Source organism: Lithobates pipiens, unplaced genomic scaffold (genome assembly GCF_037356315.1).
Source record: "Lithobates pipiens isolate NorthernLeopardFrog02 unplaced genomic scaffold, aLitPip1_a1.2 Scaffold_8, whole genome shotgun sequence".
Lineage (NCBI taxonomy): Eukaryota > Metazoa > Chordata > Amphibia > Anura > Ranidae > Lithobates > Lithobates pipiens.
Genome location: NW_027507903.1, coordinates 65,349,351 through 65,362,946, shown reverse-complemented (window position 1 = coordinate 65,362,946; position 13,596 = coordinate 65,349,351). Strand labels below are relative to the sequence as shown.

At 43.7% G+C, this 13,596-nt stretch overlaps 1 protein-coding gene across 5 annotated transcripts in view; it reads right to left on the bottom strand.

Annotated features, from left to right (window-relative positions):
• Nucleotides 1–5,447: 5,447 nt before the first annotated feature.
• COPS2 (COP9 signalosome subunit 2) overlaps nucleotides 5,448–13,596 on the bottom strand; it is a 71,010-nt gene continuing 62,861 nt past the window's right edge. For all 5 annotated transcript variants that reach the window (XM_077472051.1, XM_077472050.1, XM_077472053.1 and 2 more), the window contains 2 exons: nucleotides 10,249–10,307; nucleotides 5,448–6,277 (listed from right to left, as the gene is read on the bottom strand). In XM_077472051.1, the coding sequence (XP_077328177.1) occupies nucleotides 6,133–6,277; nucleotides 10,249–10,307 (204 nt within the window). In that variant the 3' untranslated portion in view covers nucleotides 5,448–6,132. The remainder of the gene's footprint in view (nucleotides 6,278–10,248; nucleotides 10,308–13,596) is intronic.

Below are 13,596 nucleotides of genomic sequence, written 5' to 3'. Positions count from 1 at the left end.
CTGGATGTAGCGACCATTTCCCTTGGTCCAGCATCTGACGACTTAGGTAGTACGCTTGCCAGATTTATACGCCCGGAATGTACACAGCCGTCAGAGCCGGCACACGCCACTATGCCCACCGCAGGATGTGAGCAACCTCCAGTGCTGCAGCCAAGCTCCTTGTTCCTCCTTGCTGGATGACATATGCCCCCGCCGTGGAGTTGTCTGACTGGATCCTGACCAGACGCCCCTGCAGCCTCTGTGACCATGTGGAGAGGCACCGCCTGAAGTTCTTGCACATTGGCCCCCCCACCCTGTTAGGCTGGAGTCAGTTGTGATCACCGTCCAAGAGGAAGGAACGACTTCCTGGACCAAAGGGTTGGCGACCTCAGCCACCAGAGCAGGGAATCCCTGACTAGCTGGCTCACCCGAATTTGACAATCCAGGGACAACGGAGATTTGTCCCATTTGGACAGGATCTCCTTTTGCAAGACTCGAGTGTGGAATTCAGCCTACGGTACCGCCTCGAAAGTGGCTACCACGAGACCCAGGACTCGCATGTAAAAACGCAGCAAAGACCACCTGCGGGACACCAACAACTTCACTGCAGCTTGAAGAGTCTGCAGCTTGTCCAAAGGGAGAAAGACTCTCACCTCTGAGGAGTCCAGAAGCAGGCCCAGGTACTCCAGGCATTGAGTTGGCACCAACACCGACTTCTGTAGGTTCAGAACCAAACCTAACTCCTGAAGAGCTTGCATAGCGATTGCCACATACTCAATTAATTCTGAGGCAGAAGCTGCTCTCAGGAGGTGGTAGTCCAAGTAACCCACGATTGCGATCCCTCGCAGCCTTAGCAAAGCCAAAATTGGGGCTAGCACCTTCGTGAAGACCCTCGGTGCCGACGCCAGGCCAAAAGGGAGAGCTACAAATTGGTAGTGCTCATCCCTGACCGTAAATTGAAAAAACCTCTGATGTCTGATGCATATGGGGACATGCAAGTATGCGTCCTTGAAGTTCAGGGATGCCAGAAAAATCCTGATGGAGTGTAGTGACCACTGAGTGAACTAATTCCACCCTGAACCTTTGTATCTGCACAAAGCTGTTGAGGGCCTTGAGGTCCAGGACTGGACGGACCCTTCCTTCTTTGGGACTACAAACAGATTGGAGTAGAATCCCTGAAACCTTTCCGGAGTCGGTACAGGTACTATCACCCCACGCAACAGCAGGTCCTGTACTGCCCCGAACAAGGCTTCCCGACGAGCAGGGAGAAGATGAAGGTTGGATGGAAAAAATCTGTTTGGTGGACAAGAAAAAAAAAAAAAAAAAAAAAACACTATCTTGTATCCTGATGAAACCAGTTCGCAGACCCACTGGTTGGAAAGTAGGGAGGTCCACCGGGCTACAAACTCCCGAAGGCGACCCCCCACACGAGAGTCAGGCGGGGGCAAGCCTTCATGCAGTAACAGATTTGCTCGCAGGCTTGCGAAACCAGGGACGCTTTTGTCCCTCAGCAGACACCTTGTCGGACTGGGAACACTTACCTGCTGACACGGGCGGACGAAAAATCAGTTTCTGAGTGGAAAAGGAGGACCCTTGCCTATGGCGTGTCTCCTTACCTTTTCTGGAATGTGGGAGCAATGTACTCTTACCCCCAGTAACATTCTTAATAATGTCATCCAGCTAGGCTCCAAATAGCCTCTCTCCCTGGAAGGTCAAATCTGCCAGTGCTTTCCCGGAAGACAGTGGGGGCCTTTTTTTTACCCCTCTGGCACCCACAAAGCCTCCAGGACCGCAGACAGAGCGTCCATAGGCACCGCAGGTGCAGGGGAACCAGTTGCAATAACAGGGATGTCTGGGGAAGAAGCGCCAGCTTCTGACGCCATGCTGACTCACACTCACCTGTCACGCAGCACAAACACACACTGTGGCCCAGAAACAGGGAAGAGGACGAGCAGACCCCCAAAATCCAGCGCAGCCCCCTTCCAGGACCCAGAGCTCCCCCTCCGGCCAGGTACGTGCACCACACCCACATGTGCCCAGTCAAACCGCGGCCCATAGCATGGGGAGAAGGGAAGGGACAGGGAGAGAAGAAAGGGAGAGTAAGAGACACCCTAGTCGACCTCCCAGGGAATGCCCAGCTGCTCCATCCTGCTGAGACAGGTGGAACCATACCCCTCCTGCAGGGACTGCAGACAGACCCATCACCCAAGCAGTACGGGGTGGCTGTCGGCCACCGCACAATGTGACATAGACAGCATTAGCCCGGTCATATGTGTGCCCCGGAGCATATAGCTTGCCGGCTGCCCATGGGTCAGACGGGGGGCATATCGTGGCCAACTCAGCGCATAGCTAGGGCCTGCTCACGCTCGATGGCCAGGCTGGGGAGACTACCAGGATCTAGATTATCCAGCCTGCCACCCAGCCCAGCTGTTGATTGTAGATCACAGGAATCAAAAATGCAGAAAAGATAAAAAAAATTCCCAGGACCAACGGTCCCACCGGGAATCAGGTCCTTCTCCTACACTAGGCAAAAAAAAAAAAAAAAAAACTGAGCTGCTGGATGCAGTGTGAGGGGTTACAGCCAGTAGGACTGCCTGGGTGGTATTGTGCAAGTGTTGCTGTTTTTAACAATTTCTGTCTAGTCCTCTCCTAAAGGGGCGATAACACCCTAAGGTCAAGATGAAGATGCTGTGTCCGTCAATGAACCTAAGAGAAATAAAAGATTTGTGCAAAAGGTACACTAAGACGAGATCTAGTTGGGTTTGTGTGGACAAAAATTAGGACATTACCAGATCTGTATGACATTACACTTCACTTCTGCAAGTCTTTGATGCTCACACAGTAAAAAATGTCATCAAGAGTGCCCAACATTTGTTGGGACCTGGGAGGTGAATCTTAATGGGATTTTTTGCCTTTATTACTTTTTTTTTTTACATTTTTTTTTTTTACCATCACAGCCAAACTTTCCCTCCATTGCATCAGTAGATCACTTTTTAGGGCCTTTTCAGTCTTTCACATTAGAAAACTCCTATGCAATTTGTTAAAAGCACAGGTGTTCTTTAATACAGTTTGTTCAAATAAATGCAATGCAAGATCAGTGAATTCATGCTTTTTACATCCTTAATTTTTTTTCACGTGTGAACAGGTGAAATCATGGATATGCGACTCAAAGTGAACTGACTGAACTGAATATTGCATTTTTAGTGTGTTTTACAATGTACTACCTTTAAAGTGGTTGTACAAACCACTTTGACCTACAGGTAAGCCTAGATTAAAGGCTTACCTGTAGGTCCAAGAAATATCTCCTAAACCTATACGGTTTAGGAGATATTTGCCAAAAGACAGGCACCGCTCTGAGCGCGCCGCTGTCAGCAGCGATATGCCGCAAGTGGCGGCTCCCGTGCGCATGCGCGGGAGTGACATCAGCGCGGCTCCATCGAATGACAGCGCCGGAGCAGCGAGACGCACCAAGAAGATGGAGGCTGCGTACACAAGGGGACAGCAGAGACTTCGCTGGCTCCTGTGTCAGGTAAGTGACACATAATGGACTACTATGCAATGCATAGTAGTCCATTATGCTTTACCTTTGCAGGGAATCAAAGAGGAAGTAAACCCATTAGGGTTTACTTCCTCTTTAATACATGTACAAGGTAATGTGCATTGTTCAAAACCTGCATAAAAAAAAAGTGGAATTAAAAAAAAAAAAAATAATCAATGCACTGTACACCAATGTGAAGAGTTTCACATATGAGAACTGAGATGAATTTTCCCTTTGGTTCTTGGGTGCTGTGAACATGTGTTATAGTGCAGTTAGAATTTGATGGTTAGTGGCTGTAATACGCTAGCAATAGATCTACTGATGCCAGGGGGAAGCAGGACTCTGCATTTGCAGAAACTACAAAGGATGCACTGGGGTTGATTCACTAAAACTGTAGAGTGCAAAATCTGGTACAGCTGTGCATGGAATCCAATCAGATTCTAACTTCAGCTTGTTCAATCAAGTTTTGACAAAAAAAAAAACCCAAAAAAAACATAGAAGCGAATTGGTGCACCAGATTTTGCACGTCTAAGTTTTAGCAAATCAACCGCAATGTGTTTACAGGGCTCTGAGATAGAGACTTCAACTTTGGGGCTTCGTGCTGAACTGCAGCAGTCACGGAGTTGATGGTTCCCCAAGATACAGCCTTCAGGAGCCACTGTCACTGTAATTAGGCACTTTTAAGGCCAGATCCTAGTCACTTTAAAACAGAACTCCAGAAAAACAACTAAATAAACAACCTTGCTCCTCATAAAACGCAAAATAAAAAGGTGAAGGTCCAGTTTTTTTTTTTGATCGATTTGTTTTGGCAGTTCATTTTAAACAAATAGGCTGCCTTAAAGAAAAACACTATTTTTTAATGAACTTTGAATAGCTTGTTTGGACCAAGATGGCAAAAACAAACAATTTCCTTCACTAACAAATGCAGGGCTGTCAGCTCTCTATGAACTGTATGTAGCCGACAGCACTGTGTTCCAACAGTGGGATGGGGACTTCCTGTCCCACTTTTGGAACTTGAGTTGGGCCAAGCGCTGCTCAGCCATTCATATGAAGCTTTGTATTTTATGAATAAAATACATGGCTTCCTCCGATTGCCTGAGACAGAAAGGTGGGCAGATGATGTCACAATCTCACTCCCTGCCAATCCCGGGAAGCCTTGTATTCATTCATAAAATACAAAGCTTCATGTGAATGGCTGAGCAGATTTTGTTCTGGAAGTGGGGCAGGCCCGCTGACAGAACACAGAGCTGTTTACCGTATGTAGCTGAGGCTGTATACAATTCATGGAGAACTGACAGCTGCTGCATGTTAGTGAAGGTATAGTTAATTTGGACCAGCTTGGTCCAAATGGACTATTTAAAGTTCACTAAAACATGGAGTTAGGCTTTAATACAACACACGTTAACACATGAAAATACTGCATAGTGGTTTGAGTGCAGTAACTTACCACAATGGAGCAGCATTGTGTGAAGGGGGCCTAAAGAAGGTGATTAAATGTGCACGGACAACCATCTAAATCAGTTACTGTGTTCAGATAGACTTTCCCTTTAAAAGGAAATACATTCCACCACAATAAATTTCACTTTGCAATCATGTCACATATCAGAGGAGCAGAACTCTGATAGCCAGGGTACCTGTGCCAACTTCTTTCTCCGCATTCGCTCTGACGAATATTACAATTAATTATTATTAACGGTAACATATTTAGGAACAGAAGGAAATAGATTCACTTGCTGGCATGGTCAACTCATTGTCAGTACAATACACATTGTGACATACCAAATCGATACTTGTTTTGTACCATCAGCACGACTAAAAACAAACCATTAGGAAGTGGAGAGTGCCAAGTAACTGTAAAGAAAACCTGTTATGTGACCTTTGAGCGCCTTGCTGGCTTTACTGAACAATGCAAGAAACACACAGAAAGATGTAATTCTGAGCTGAGCTGTTTATTTTGCTGCTTGAAACCTAAGTGACATTATGCCACTGTAATTATAGGGTGCCCTCTAAATATGTAGTACTATACTGCAGGTCAAATTTCACTATATATATATATATATATATATATATATATATATATATATATATATATATATATATATATATGAGACAGATTAGCAAAATGCAGCAAACAGATCAGTTTATACAAGGAAGTGTTGGGAAGGATACGCATTCAAGTTATTGCAGGTATTTTGTGAGACATTTTTCTTTTTCTGTAGGTAAAATGTTTAAATTGAACCAACAGTAATGTGTCAGTGTATATTTAAAATCGTGACAAAATCTTCTCTCTGGTCTTGATTTGCCTGTGGCAAACTTTACTAAGGTGTTGCGTTTTACAGGACAAGATGACAACAATACAGCATAGTTCCCGTAACATTTTGGTTATCTTCTGGAGGTTAAAGCTGTTTTTCTTTATTCTCTTGGGACAAATGCAGCAGTGAAACACATACCAGCTGATCAGAAAGCGCTTCGGTCAAAAATTCCTTTTTTTTTTTCAGGGCACACAGCAACCAACAGTATATCTTTGCCATTCCACAGTTCTTTTTAAGGGTTATATGACTGCACTGTTGCCTTTAAGTACTTTTTTTATCTACTGAGTAACAACTTCTTCTTTGTTAAGCAAGCTTGCTGACAACAGCCTGGTTGAGAGAATTCAGTTGGTTGGTCCATTTATCTAAAGCAGTGTATCGTGCTCCTCCTCTCTTCTGGTGGTCCAGTTCCAGGAGTTGGTTTACTTGATCAATTCGCCCATGGATAGTGCTTGAAAACAAAAATGGATGACATTAATTTTAAAGAAATCAGGCATCTAAATCTCAAACCATAATGGACAACTAAAGCAGAACTAAACCCTTCTATTACAGCCAAGTACAACTAAAGCAGAACTAAACCCTTCTATTACAGCCAAGTACAACTAAAGCAGAACTAAACCCTTCTATTACAGCCAAGGAAGTTGCCACCTAGGTCTGCAGTTGCCATGGTGCTGTATGTGTGATGGTTTAATGGTTTGACAATTCAATTGAGAGTACAAGCAAATGCAACATTCATCATTCACAGCTTTCCTTGAATGTAACTGTTTTTCCCTAAACCTTGTGGACAGCCTTCCCAGAAGAGTTGAAGCTGTTATAGCTGCAAAGGGTGGGCTAACTCAATAGCGAACCCAACGGACTAAGGCTGGGATGCCATTAAAGTTCATGTGTGTGTGTAAAGGCAGGTGTCCCAATGTTTTGGGTAATATAGTGTATGCCTATGGCACCTTGACTGCAACAAAGACCTCAGTTACCACATTGGATACAGGTTACAAAGATCCTTTGCGGACTAATGGGCAACTTGGTAATCTTGTGCATCAACATCTTTTCCTCCTAGCATTAGTCATGTACTACCCCGTTCCATTCTACAACTGTGCATTCTTATTATTATTATACAAGACTGTCGAAAAGAATGCATAAAGCATTACTGAAAGTGTGCATAGTTAAGTCTGGGGGTAACCCAATTGGAAATCTGTAGCAAATAAGTGTTCATATGTCACATGGACCAAATTATTCACTTGAAGATACTTGAAAAAACATTTATGCATTATGTAATGACATTTGTCGATGTTCACATTAATGTTTAATTCACTTCTCTTTAAATTAAACTCCAATGTGAAACCTTTTGCTTGAGTTTGTGTAACACGATTAAGCTCCCAGAGGCCCAGAAGCAAGGTATTTCTATACAGGCTTGGGAGTGGTGACAATTCTTTACATATCTACTGAACCTCTTATAGGAATTGGAAAGCAGGCGTCTACAGGTGTTTGCATAAGTGAGATTCCTTGGGTTTGGGGCTCCTAGGAGCATATGAAGTTATGTGAGGTTATCTGCAAGAGCTTCCTGCTTTACAGGCCTAGTAGTAGTTTATTCCTATTAGGTGTTTATTATAAGAATAAAAAGAGACATATTTCATAATCTTTGTTATATTTAACAGAGAATCCGTTTTGACTAAAGAATAAGTAGAAAGGAAAGATCAGGCGTTAAAGTGGTTCTAAAAAGGTTCAAAGTGCAGCAGTCCCTCCCAATACTTACCAGAGCCCCATCGCAATCCAGCGATATGCATGAGAGCCTCTGATCTCCGAAGACTCTCTCTTGCCATTGGCTCCCGCTGCTGTTAATCACAGCCAATGAGAAGAGAGAGGGGCGGGGCTAAGACACAGCTCTGTGTGTGAATGGACACACAGCAGTGGCTCAGGAGCATGCCTGCTTTGGTGCCCCCAGATCAAGCACTCGGCAGGAGAGAGGGTCCAGGAGCGCCAGTAGAGGACCCGAGAAGAGGACAAATGCTTCTCTGTGCAATACCTTTGCACAGAGAAGGTAGGTATGACATGTTTGTTATTTGTTTTTTTTAAATGCCTTTAATATCACTTTAAAGTACCCAGATTTAATTTTTCGTTCCTCTAAATGTAAGAAAAAAAAATTGGGACAATGATTTAAACGGGTTTAAAACTTTTTCAATTTAGGTCTCATTTGCACAGGTGCATAGACCCATACTCCTGTGCAGAGGTTTGTGTTTATTAACACAGGACTGACCGCTGTTCCTTACACCCAGCCTGTGAAAATCAATGATAGCTGGAGAGACTCAGTAGCTGTAGGAGTCTTCCTGCACATGCCAAGGTTTACATCTGTATAGGGACAAATGCACAACTCTGGAGGCATATAATCTGCCTCCAGAGCTGTGCATCTCTCCTGTACAGATGTAAACACTGGAATGGGTGGGATGATTCCTACAGTAGCTGCATCTCGCAGGCAGTTATCGATTTTGACACAATGGCTGCAAGGAACTTCTGTTGTTCCCCAGGTGAATAAATGTGACCCTCTGCACGCAAGTACAGGTCTCTATGCACCTGTGTGAATGAAACCTTTGTGCCACTTTCTTTACACAGAGCTTCTTTTCAGATGTCAATGACACCACAAAGTTCTTAAAGAGGTTGTAAAGGTTTGTGTTTTTTCACCTTAATAAATCCTATGCATTAAGGTGAAAAAACATCCGACGATACTGCGCCCCCCCCCCCCCAGCTTACTTACCTGAGCCTGTTCACCTGCTGTCCTTTCCCCCGATCTCCTCTTCGCCGCTCTGCCTGGCCATTGATTGGCTAAAGTAGATGGATTGAAAGCAGCGCAGCCATTGGCTCGTGCTGCTGTCAATCACATCAATGATCCGGCGGGCTGGAGGGCAGGGCCAAGTGATACAGTGAGCGGCTATAGCTGCTGGCTGTATCACGGGAGCGCGCCCGCAAGAACTAACCACCAATGCAAGAGGGCTCGCATGAAGGTGCTTCGTTCTTGCGGGCAGGAGCCGAGACAGCCGCCGAGGGACCCCAGAAGACCAGGTTCAGGGCCACTCTGTGCAAAATGAGCTGCACAGTGGAGGTAAGTATAATATGTTTGTTATTTAAAAAAATTACCTTTACAACCCCTTTAATTCACTCCCTAGCCATCTCTCGCCTTAATTACTGCAACCCCCTCCTCATTGGCTTACCCCTACATACTCTATCACTCCTTCAATCCATCATGAATGCTGCTGCCAGACTCACCCACCTTACTAATTGCTCTGTGTCTGCTACTCCTCTCTGTCAATCCCTCCACTGGCTTCCACTCACCCAACAAATTCAAAATTCAAAATATTAACGACTACCTACAAAGCCATCTACAACTCTGCCCCCAGCTACATCACTGACCTAGTCTTAAAATACCAACCTAATCATTCTCTTCATGCCTTTCAAGACCTCCTGCTCTCTAGCTCTCTCATCACCTCCTCCCTCGCTCTCCTCCAAGACTTTTCCAGAGCCTCTCCAAGCCTATGGAACGCCTTACCCCAATCTGTTCACTTATCTCCTACTCTATTAGCTTTTAGACTATCCCTGAAAACCCTCCTCTTCAGAGAAGCCTATCCTACCCACACCTAACAACTGCATTTTCATTTTGTCCATGTGATCATCCCCCACAGCTACTCCCCTTTGTTCCACTTGACCCTCCCTTCTAGATTGTAAGTTCTAACGAGCAGGGCCCTCTGATTCCTCCTGTATTGTATTTGTACCATCTTCCCCGATGTTGTAAAGCGCTGCGCAAACTGTTGGCGCTATATAAATCCTGCATAATAATAATAATAAAAAAAAGCTGCCAGGTTTGGGTTGGTACAAAGTGCTGGGTGCCAGTGCACCTCTGTGCCTTTAAGGAGGGGAGGGCTCATTCCAGTCTTACCTACCTTTTAGCTATCCATTATTATGCATGTGCTTCTACTGTAAAGGCTCTCAAAAAATGTACACAGTTAGGACTGCAGGTATTACTGGGGTGCCGTGAAGTGGCTCTGCAGCTTACGCGTGTATAATGTGTAATGTAATTTGGTTGTTTGCAGGTTGGTTGGAGGGTTGAGTGGGGAATTTTCTTTCATTTTGTTTGACTTGGGTTGGTAGAAAACCCACCGGATTAGCAGTAACAGTTTTGATTCTAGATAAGCGAAAACAACCAGAAACATTTCCATGCAGTGAAACGGAGTACTATTTTTTGTTAAAGTAAAATACTTATTTAGTGCCCATGTGTACCTAGACGTGGTTTGTAATGCCACAGACTGTGCTAGTAAACACCTGGATCAATACATGGCAGGTATCAGAAGTCATTGATAGTCATATCAGGCTGAGACACCAATGACAATTACAGAGGAATAATAAATTTAATCTATTGTGTACTGAAAAAATACTTACTTATCCAGTATGCACTGAACAAGCAGACTCTCAACATCTGCTACATCTATGTTAAGCTCCTAGAAAACAGGAAAAAGTCAGAGACATTACTTAGATCATTTCAACAGGTTCATTTTTATGAGAAACTATTTATAGACAGTTCCTGTAATACAGAAGTAAAAAAAAAAAAAAAAAAATAGAGTGAACTTTGGACTAAAAAAGAGTGAAAATATTTTACTGACATATCCTCGTAGCTTTGCATGTTAATCACTTGATTTATCTTAAAGTGCTTGTAAACCTTGGATTAAAAACAAACATAACTATACTTACCTGCTTGGTGCAAAACTTTTGCATGGAGCAGCCTCAATCCTCTTCTTCTGGGGTCCCAGCCAGTGCTCCAGGGCCCTCCTCTTCACTGGGTGCACCCAGGGAAAGCCGCTTACCCTGGGGACACCTGTGCAGGCTCCCCCTGCTAACCAGTCACAGGATTTGAGTGATAGCAGCAGGAGCCAATGGTATCAATCTGTCCAATGATGAGATAGACTGGAGCCACTGAGCTCATGCACATCCCTAGATCAGATCGGGCTCAGGTAAGAAAAAGGAGGGGGCTGGGGGGAGCTGCAACCAAAAGTTTTTTCACCTTAATGCATTAAGGTGAAAAACCTTAAGGGTTCAGAGCCACTTCTGAGAAAAAAAAAAAAAAAACACAAGATGAGAGGACTTGCAGCACAGATCATGACCACGCATATTTAGAGGAGGCGTTTGGGGTGTATTAAAAAAAAAAAAAAAAAATCTGTACTCACCTCCCTGCTGTAAAACTGGTCTGATAATGCAGCTGTCCTCCAGCCAGATCCAAGCCTCAGAACTGAGCGTTCACATAACCGCTGATCACTCCGTTCTCGGGTCTGCTCTGAGTAAAGAGAAGGGACTCAGTCCCTGCTCTCTGCTCTGCCTCTCCACTGGAGGGCCAGGCTGGGCAGGGGCAGAAGTGGTTGCCACAAGCATTTGGGCAGATCACTACATTATGGCCAGGACCCTTCCAGAGCATGGAGCGGCTCCGTGATGTCAGCTGACAGTGGGCTTTAGTAAGTGTCCTCTGTGAGCCACAGGAGAACTATAACCCAAAAAGCTTTGGCCATACTTCTTTTTAACTAGCTGGTAATCTAGTCTGAAAGGTCGAGAGCACAGGAATCAAGTGACTTTGATGTCACTGGTTATTTATTTAGGAGACTTAACATTTTGTAAGCTATGATTGAGCAGCCCGTCTGAGACACACCCACCAGTGACCATGCACTACCGGAGAAAACACCTAGATAAGATATAAATGTCAAGCACATGACTGCATAAAGGAAAAGTGAACAACAAAGCCTCATATCTCAGATGAAATAATGAAACCCATATCTTACTTAATGCAGAATGTAGACACCTTGTCATTCTTTTATTTGATGGTTTAATAAGTAACACTAAGCAGAATGACGCATAGCAATTGCATTCCTAAATACAGTACAAGGAAGCTGTCAAATATATTAACAGGTATTGTTTATTTCCTCTTAACGGCATAACTGTTGGCATTCTTTACAATGGAATAAGCAGATAAACAGAGGAAAGGCTGAGGCTAGGGTAAGATAGCTATATATAGCTGATGCATCATTGAAATGGGATATCTACTTGAAATAATAAACTTGCATGTAGAAACACGAAAAGACTATCCCAAGCCAACTAAAAAGTAACTACGGAACTATCCCTTTGACGCTGGTGAGTGTCCTCTTAGTTCATTGAACTTCCTGCTTTCAAGTAACTGCCTGCTTTACCATATCAGAGGTATAGGCAGACAGCTATCCTTAGAGTTTGCAGGAGCCAGACATTGCACCCATCATCCGCTGATCGTGGGTGCGATGCTCTGCAGGCTCCTTCGGAAAAAAAAAAAAAAAACTTTTTTTTTTTTACCTACAAAAGGATTTGCATATATAATTTTATTTTTTTTCAAACCGCTAACTTAACCTTTAAAATGTAAGTAGTATTTTATATCCCTAAAAAAAATGCTTCACAAACTTATGCCGAATGCAAAACAAACTTCTGTGTAAACCAAACCTAAATGTTGCCAAAGACACAATACTTGTTCTCTGGCCTAAACAGCAGACAATGGCATGTCTACTGGTACTCTGCGGCAGCTACAGACATCCCTTGGATGAGTGGTCTCTAAACTGGGGCCTAGGGGCTGAATGTGGCCCTTTGCCTACCTTTATCTTGCCCTTGGGGCACTATTCCTGTCGTGGCTATGGGGCATTATTCCTTTTACTGAAACCAACGATGAGGCACCACTCTTTCGAATTGACACCAACGGTGGGGGCCTTTTCCCCTCTACTGACAGCCAACAATGGGGCATATATCCTCCCACTGATACCAACGATGAGGCACCAGTCCTTCCACTGACACAAATGATGGGGCACTATTCCTCTCACTGACAACAATGATATTGAAGGAATAATGCCCCTATCATTGGTGTCAGTGGAAGGAATAACACCCCTGACACCTCCTATTTACCACAAGTACTGTCATTTTGTTTGACCTTTACTGACTGCCAAGCCCCAGGCATTTTCTACTCCCCACTGGCCACAGTCCAGCCCTCCTATAGTCTGAAGGACAATAAACTGGCCCTTTCTTTAGAAAGTTTGGAGAAAAAAAAAATCTGATCACTTTTATTGCTGTCACAAGGAATGTAAACATTCCTTGTGACAGTAATAGGTGGTGACAGGCGAGTCCTAAAAGTGACCTGAAGTCTGACAGTTGCTGTTGTGCATATCAGTGGTTAAGAGGAATATGCTGTGTTTGACAATGTAACGGTTACAAATAATAAACCTTATTCAATAATGAGTTTGAATTGGAAGGACCAATCTGAAGCCATTTTGCTATTGTCAGACCAGTAAATGTTGAATTTTGATTAGTCGATATATGTCTCTACACTTAAAAAGACACTAAAAACGTATATATAAGTAAAAATTGCTAGCAGAAAAGATAGACAAACATATCCTATAGCTGGAACAATATTAAATATACTGGGAGGTCCATCTCCCTATAAATTTTCCCCATAACAACTACAGTATAAAGCCCAGCCTTTTTTTCCAGGGTTTGAAGAACCTATGTAACCAAAGTGGCCCTAATTTAAAAAAGGACTTCCTCTCCCGACAGGAATTGATTTTTTTACACCTTACGGAAAAAACAAGTTACTGCTATCTCTGGTCTCTACCAATAGATTAAAAACGATCCACTTTAAACCCTCCTTTTCTTTAGACAGTTAATCCTTTTGAACAACTTTGTTCTCAAAACCCCCACTTATTTTTTCTTAAAATTGTACATGATCTCAGTTTA